General features: G+C 44.2%; 1 protein-coding gene across 2 annotated transcripts in view; it reads right to left on the bottom strand.

Annotated features, from left to right (window-relative positions):
- LOC143302307 (organic cation transporter protein-like) overlaps positions 1-7,500 on the bottom strand; it is a 42,615-nt gene that overhangs the window by 30,877 nt on the left and 4,238 nt on the right. For both annotated transcript variants that reach the window (XM_076616917.1, XM_076616918.1), the window contains exon 2: positions 6,860-7,500. This exon is cut by the window's right edge and continues 79 nt beyond it. In XM_076616917.1, coding sequence (XP_076473032.1) covers positions 6,860-7,276 — 417 coding nt within the window. In that variant the 5' untranslated portion in view covers positions 7,277-7,500. The remainder of the gene's footprint in view (positions 1-6,859) is intronic.

Here is a 7,500-nt window from a genome sequence, read left to right as displayed (position 1 = left end):
TATTCAATATTACAAAACGTAAGCATAAGTCGGGCCAACAGCAAAACGAGGGCTGTATGATCTCCACTGTAATCGGAAATCATTCACAGCTTAGTTCTTGTTTTGTTTTGTTTTATGGAGGACTATGGCTCTCACACAAGAAGGCAAGATTGCACTGGCTGTTAGTACTGCAGCCTCAAGGGCTAGTAGTTGGTTTTTGAGGACCATGCCAACGACGATTATCAAAAAGCCATCTTGACCGAGAGAATGGGGGTGTAACTTGGGGAAGACACTCTCATGTTTGTCAAATTCCAACCCACACCGAGTTGGGTGGCATAGCAGTTGCCTCCTCTGCTGTCCCGACGTTCAAAGTCAGACACGATTGTCATACATATGTTAGGTAATGAGTGTTTGCTGCCTTTCAATCTTCAAGCTACCTCGTTCCCAAAGGTCCACTTGAAAGGAAGAGTACTCTTCCCACTCCTCTCTCGCCCTATCCTGACTAATCCCCCACCCCACCACCTACAAGACACACACAGACACACAGACACACAGACACACACACACACACACACACACACACACACACACACACACACATACAAGCAAACATTTTGCTGCAATCCGTTCACGCCTCTTCCTCTCCCACCCTAACCAGCTACCCACCTCCCCCTCTCCTCCACCCGCACCCCCCTCATTTTCTCACCCCCCACCCCCCACGATACCCCCTCCCCAACCTCCACAATCTTCACAATCATTAATTGCATGGGACCTTTTTCACCGACTGTCTGACGGGCGCTATCAAAAATGGATGCTTATTGGTATCCTTGGCTGGAGCCGTGTATGCTGTATCTTTCTGTTCGCGTCGCTGCTTCCGGCTGTGCGATGCTTCAGATTTACCCCACCTCCTTCAAGTTAGCCCCCACGGGATTATTCTTCAGGGGAAGGCTTGAAATGAATGACCCCAGCGAGGAAAGTTAACCCCGGGAGACTGTTACCCATGTCCTGAAATCTCCACACCATCTGAGGTTTGATTCTAAATCAACTTGGTTTGAAGTTTCAGTTTCAGTTTCTCAAGGAGGCACAACTGCGTTCGGACAAGTCCGTATACGCTACACCACATTTTCTGGGCAAATGCCTGTCCAGCAGCATAACCCAACGCGCAATACTTGTGTACGTATCAGGATTGATTTTGCCTACAAACATTTGCCACAGGACACCACTCTCGTTGCCATGGGTTCTTTTTCAGTGTGCCAAGTGCGTGCTTCACACGGGACCTCGGTTTATCGTCTCATCCCAATGACTAGACGCTCAGTGTTGTTTTCCAGTCAAACTTGGGAGAAAGGGCGACAGCGGGATTCGACAACAGACCCTCATGGACTCTCTGTATTGGCAGATGAACGTCCTAACCATTCTGCCACCTTCCTCCTTCATGTCAAAGCGCATACTAATTACTTACTATACTTAGTTTGTTACTAGTGCATAAAAACAAAAATGCAGGACGGGCTTAATTTGGAGCAACCCTGAGCACACTTGTGTCCTAAGCTCCCGAAAGCCAGTCAGGTACAATACCAGATAAACTCGAACAAAGCAGAGTGCACTTAGGGCCAGCGCCCAAAATAGCTCCACAAGGAGTAACTCTGGGACGGTATTACTGGTCCCGAGTTAACTCCCTTGGTCATGATGCTGCTGCCCACCCATAATGTCCCTGAAGGCATTTGCCTTGAAATACTAAATATTACTACTACTGCTGCTACTGCTACTACTGCTGCTGCTGCTGCTGCTACTGCAACTGCCACCACTACTACTACTGCTGCTGATGCTGCTACTACGACAATGCCTGCTACTACTACTACTTCATCTCGTTCGTCAGATGGACATCCCAGTTTCTACTACTACTAGAGGGGGGGAGGAGCGAGGGAGAGAGTGGACAGAGGGGGGGGGAGAGAATGAGGGGGTGAGATGGAAAGAGACAGAAGAAAGAATGGTGGAAAAAAAGAAAGAGAGAGACAGAGAGAGGGGGGGCCGGGGGTGGGGGGGGGGGGGGAGGGGCCGAGGGAACGAACGAACAAAAATGGTGTTGTTGTTTTTTTGTTGTTGTTTTTTGTTTTTTTTTAATTTTGGCCATGGACAACACTGCAAACACAAGGTAAATGGGAGGTGGCGTGGAGAGACAGAGAGAGAGACAGAGAGACAGACACAGAGAGAGAGACAGAGAGACAGAGACAGAGAGAGAGACAGAGAGACACACAGAGAGACACAGAGAGAGACAGAGAGAGAGACAGAGAGACACACAGAGAGACAGAGACAGAGAGAGAGACAGAGAACAAAAATCGCAACGCAACGAAACGGATATGCCTCTTTTAACATCCGTCATTCAAACCATGGGTTTGTGGGTTTAGAGTATAATCATAACGACGTCTTGCATTGCATTCCACAGACCTATAGGCCAACGTCCGCATTTTTTGACGTTCTCTACAGTGGTGACCCAGATTCTGAACAAAGGCCGGGAGAGGGGTGGGGGGAGTGGGGGGGACCGATCTGAGCAAACTGCCTGTGTCGGCGTGACTTTCGTCCCCACCCCTCCCCCCTTTCAACAATGTTTGTTTCAGACTCATATGTTTTGCAAACAAAAAAATTGAAATAGCAGACGTATAGACTGTTTGTGTAAAACTTATTCCGTTCCTTTTGACGCGAAAGACGATGCTCTATGAAATGATCAACCAAAATGTAACCCTCAGATTTCATGAACTGATAAAGTAATGAGAAGAAGAAGAAGAAGAATACTGAAGACTTACTGAGCACTTTCCTCCTTAAGAGGGAGCTCAAAGCGCTTTGCAATAAACACACACACACACACACACACACACACACACACACACAGAGTTTAAATGGCTTATGACTGAATGTCATGAGAAAGATATGGTGTGGTTGGTCTATCCACAAGCATTTTCAAGAAGATATGCTTTCGGGCCAGTTTTGAAATATGGAAATGAAGCAGAGTGGCGAAGACATCACGGAAGGATCGGGTTTTTACACGGGGAACAAATAATAATGATGATCATGATAACAATAATAATAATAATTCTAAGAAGAAGAAGTATTTATATAGCGGTGAATCTTGTGCAGAGACAAATCAAAGCGCCTTCACACCAGTCATTCACGCGCAGCCATAACTCTAAACTTGAGAAAGTGGGGACAAAGACAAGGCAGGGAGTGGGGAGGGTGGGGGAGAGGCTGTCTTTGAAAGAGGTTAGCTTCTAGGCCAGCGGCCAGACTTGAAAGAGCTCAGTGAGGGGACCTGACGAAGCGAAAGAGGAAGTTCATTCCAGAGTGTGTGTGTGTGAGAGAGAGAGACCCATCATAAGCGTCATAAACTTTTGTCTTTTCTTTTCTTTTCTTTTTTGGGGGGTGGGGTGGGGGGTTGTTTGTTTTTGTTTTGTTTGTATGTTGTTGTTTTTGGGGGAGGTGTCAGACAAAAAGAAAAGATAGAAATAATAATGTAAACTGTCGAATCTCATTTCACTTTGACAGCAAGAATAGTCGCGATGACCATCATTGACGGGCGCAATAGCCGAGTGGTTAAAGCGTTGGACTTTCAATCTGAGGGTCCCGTGTTCGAATCTCGGTGACGGCGCCTGGTGGGTAAAGGGTGGAGATTTTTCGATCTCCCAGGTCAACATATGTGCAGACCTGCTAGTGCATGTGCCCCCTTCGTGTGTATACGCACGCAGAAGATCAAATACGCACGTTAAAGATCCTGTAAACTTTGTCAGTGTTCGATGGGTTGTGGAAACAAGAACATATCCAGCATGTACACCCCCTAAAAACGGAGTATGGCTGCCTACATGGCGGGGTAAATGAACAAAACGGTCATACACATAAAATGTTATGTTTGTCTGAGTGTGAAATGACACAGGAAACGAATGATGAGCGCCCAATGACATCCGTCAGTCGGCTCTACCCAGGTAGACAGCCCGTCGTGCAAATGACCCCGTGTTTGTAAAGCGCTTAGAGCCTGATTTCCGACCGAGGATAGGCGCTATATAAGTATCCATATCAATCAATCAATCAATCAAGGGTGGACGTGCGAAAAGTGATGCTGCTGGATTGTAGTGATCTGTGGTCAAAACCCTTTCAGTGTCAGGGGGGAAACACAGTACAAAGTGAAATTTCAAGTCGTAAAACAACATCCAAAACAACTAAGCCTAAAACTGAGAAGAAAAAAATGGTCTAGATTCATACCACCCTAGATGAACTGCATGAATTTTCAGCCTTCCAGTGTTACATTTTCCCTTTTTTCTGATGACGTCATCAGTACCGTCACTATGCACGTACGTGATACGTCATCTGGGCACTGAACGGGTATTAACTGGTCTGTTTTTTGTGCTTCCCGTGGAGTTTTGGTTTGAGGGAAATCTTGTCATTTACACCTGTTATGGATTCGTGCTGGGGAGGGTGTGTGTGTGTGTGTGTGTGTGTGTGTGTGTGATCGATGACAGACTTTCGTCGTGAACTGCTTTATGATTCGCTGAACTAAATGTGTGCACTGTGAATGTTGGGACTTCACTTTCTCTTTGGATATCTTGTGGTTTTGGTCTGTGGTTTTGTGGTGTCGTGCTTTTTCGTGACATGAATGGACGGCTTATGAAGTGAACATTGCTGAGTATTTGTATTCAGATTATAACTTCAAATGTAACTGAGAAAATCTTACGTGTTACGAAATCTCAAAGAATTGGTGTCCTTGTGATAATGACGTAAAATTTGTTGTGCGAATGCATATCGTAAATCCCACTATAAATATGTCAGTCGTTCTTCACAAACAAACAAAAAGGTAGTGTATAGGTCTTGTGCTGGAGCAACGTTTACTTTGCACACCAATAATTCTGACCCGATTATTCAACAAGTTTGAGATTCTATGTGCGTGCGCGCGCGCGTGTGTGTGTGTGTGTGTCTGTCTCTGTGTCTGTGTGACTCTGTGTGTGTGTGTGCGTGTGTTGAGCATCGTTTGTGTGTGTGTGTGTGTGTGTGTATGTGTGTTTGTGTGTGTGTGAGTAAAGGAGAGAGGTGAATATGCGGTTTTGGTAAACTGATTAAATGCGGTCAAATATGATAAAGAATAGAAAAGACCTTTGACACTCCAGTGGACTTCACCCTTACGTTCAGTGACGTGTCATGGAGACAATGTCGATATCTATAGCCCTGTCATCAATTGTCAGATGTTTATATGGGTTAACCACAACCTTTATCATTCCTTTTTTCTTTCAAGTACTTTTCCACATGTTATTTGTCCAAAGATTATTATTTCGACTTAAGTGTTTACCAACTATTATGTAACCTACACACGGGGTATAAATCCTGTATGGCCAGTTATTGTCTGACGAGGAGAAAATACCCTTTCTTTCTCCTACACCTATCTCTTAGCAGGTGACTTTTCTTCTTTTTTCTTTTTTTTTTAGACGTGTGAGGTTTCGTAAATATACCAATGACAAACATAATCATCCACTTTGAACGTCTGCACAACCCTAGGTTGATACTGTTGTAAACAAAAAACATTTTTTTTAAAGATCAAAAGAAAACCAATCTACCACACTTCAATCGTTTCCTGTATAATTATTAACACTAATGACCACCTACTATTTGTTCTATGTCGTTCACAACTGCCACAAGAACGTGTCTATACGTCTTAAAAAACAAAGACCCGGGATGCATGAAAGAAAGATTTAACGAATGCAAATATATTCTAATCGTTGTGTTAAAAAAAAAAGTGCTATCGACTTTTTTTCTCCAAAATACCGTAAACAAGTGTACAACTGTATATCTAATGCAAGTATTTTTTTGTGCAATCAGACACGTTATATCAGTTCATCTATCAGTTGAGTCAATCGTAAATAAGTTTCATACAACAAATTTTAATCATCCATCATCATACTCTTATTCATTTACAAGCAAAGAAGTACATCAAATTATAAGTGCAAATATATCTAAACTTATCAAGTACAGAGAGGAGGAATATCTGGTACGTGTATATCAGATTCATAAAGAATTTTTCTTTCCTTTCTTTAGTTTAACGTCTTTTAACTGTTAAGTGATATTAGAAAGGGGTAGGGGTGAGGGGGCGGGAATAGTGCGTGCGTGTGTGTGTGTGCGCGCGCTCGCTCGCTTGTGTGTGTGTGTGTGTGTGTGTGTGTGTGTGTGTGTACGTGGGGGTTGGAGGGGCGATGGGAAGAGGTGGTGGAATGACTGAGACAGGAAAAGAGACCTGAAACGTGGCAGAGGTTAAAAAAGGAAGAACTACAAAAAACACACAAAAAAACAACAAATAAATAAACTAAGAGTAACGTATAACTGTCTCAAACATTCCTGTAACGGGATTAAGCATGCTCCTTAAAGAATTTCTTTTTCACGTTGTGCACGTATATAACTCTACAGTACAGTAAAACGAACAAAGTGTTCCTCAATGAAACACGCTCCGTCTGTCTCGCTTATAAGTATCGATAACAGTTCCTTGAGTCCTTGATGTTTTGATTACATGTCCCTTACAATACTGATTGTTAGAGCTCTGTGCCGTTGAGCTAATGAGTAGAGCGCATTAAACATATCCAGAATAGCAATAGTATTAATACTAGTAGTAGAAGTAGTAGTAATAGTAGTGGTAGTTGTAGTGGTAGTAGTGGTGATGGTGATAGCAGTAGGAGTGGTGGTAGTAGTAGTAGCAGCAGCAGCAGTAACAGCTGCAGTACCAGTAGTGGTGGTAGTAGAATTATCATTATCATTGCTGTCATCATCATCATCAACGTCATCAACATCATCATCACCACCAACAACATCATCATCACCACCACCACCACCATCATCATCATCATCATCATCATCTCACCTCCAGAACAACTGTCTTCTCTCCCTCAGGCAGCATGTACCGGAACTCGCCGGCCTTGCATTGCTCGCTGCGATTGGCTCCCTTGTCTGACGTCATCACTACGTCACAGCTTCGCACGATGAGCTGTGCGTTCTTGATAACAGCCGTCGAGTTGGCGTCTTTCACCTGGTAAGAGGATGCGAACCCCGTCCCCTCACGTTCAGAAATAACGTCGGGGGGGAAAGCACGCCCCGGGTGACACTCAAACGGTGGAGTGTAGCCGTAGAAGGCCATACACACGTGATGGAACACCACGGGGAAGTAGTTCAAAGCCACCAGGACGAACACTAGGATCTGGAAGCGACCCGGGTGGCCGAGATGTCGGATGAGGTCGTCCATTCCTTTGATATTGAGGCGTTTTTCCTTCCCTGCTTCCATGCTTGTCTTTTCTGTGTTTCCTCTCTTTGTTTTATTTCTTTCAAACTACTGACTGCTAATTGTTTTTTTGGTTTTTTTTGTTTGTCGAAAGGCTGAAACTGTTCCCTAGCCACTTCGCAAATCACATTGAACTGAAGTCTGTGTTGCACAGCTGTTCAAATGTTTCATCACCAGTTTTGTTTGTTTGTTTGTTTGTTGTTTCTCTTTCTCTGCAGCCTAGTAGC

Source organism: Babylonia areolata, chromosome 29 (assembly GCF_041734735.1).
Source record: "Babylonia areolata isolate BAREFJ2019XMU chromosome 29, ASM4173473v1, whole genome shotgun sequence".
Classification (NCBI taxonomy): Eukaryota; Metazoa; Mollusca; class Gastropoda; order Neogastropoda; family Buccinidae; genus Babylonia; species Babylonia areolata.
This window is presented reverse-complemented; position numbering and strand designations above follow the sequence as displayed.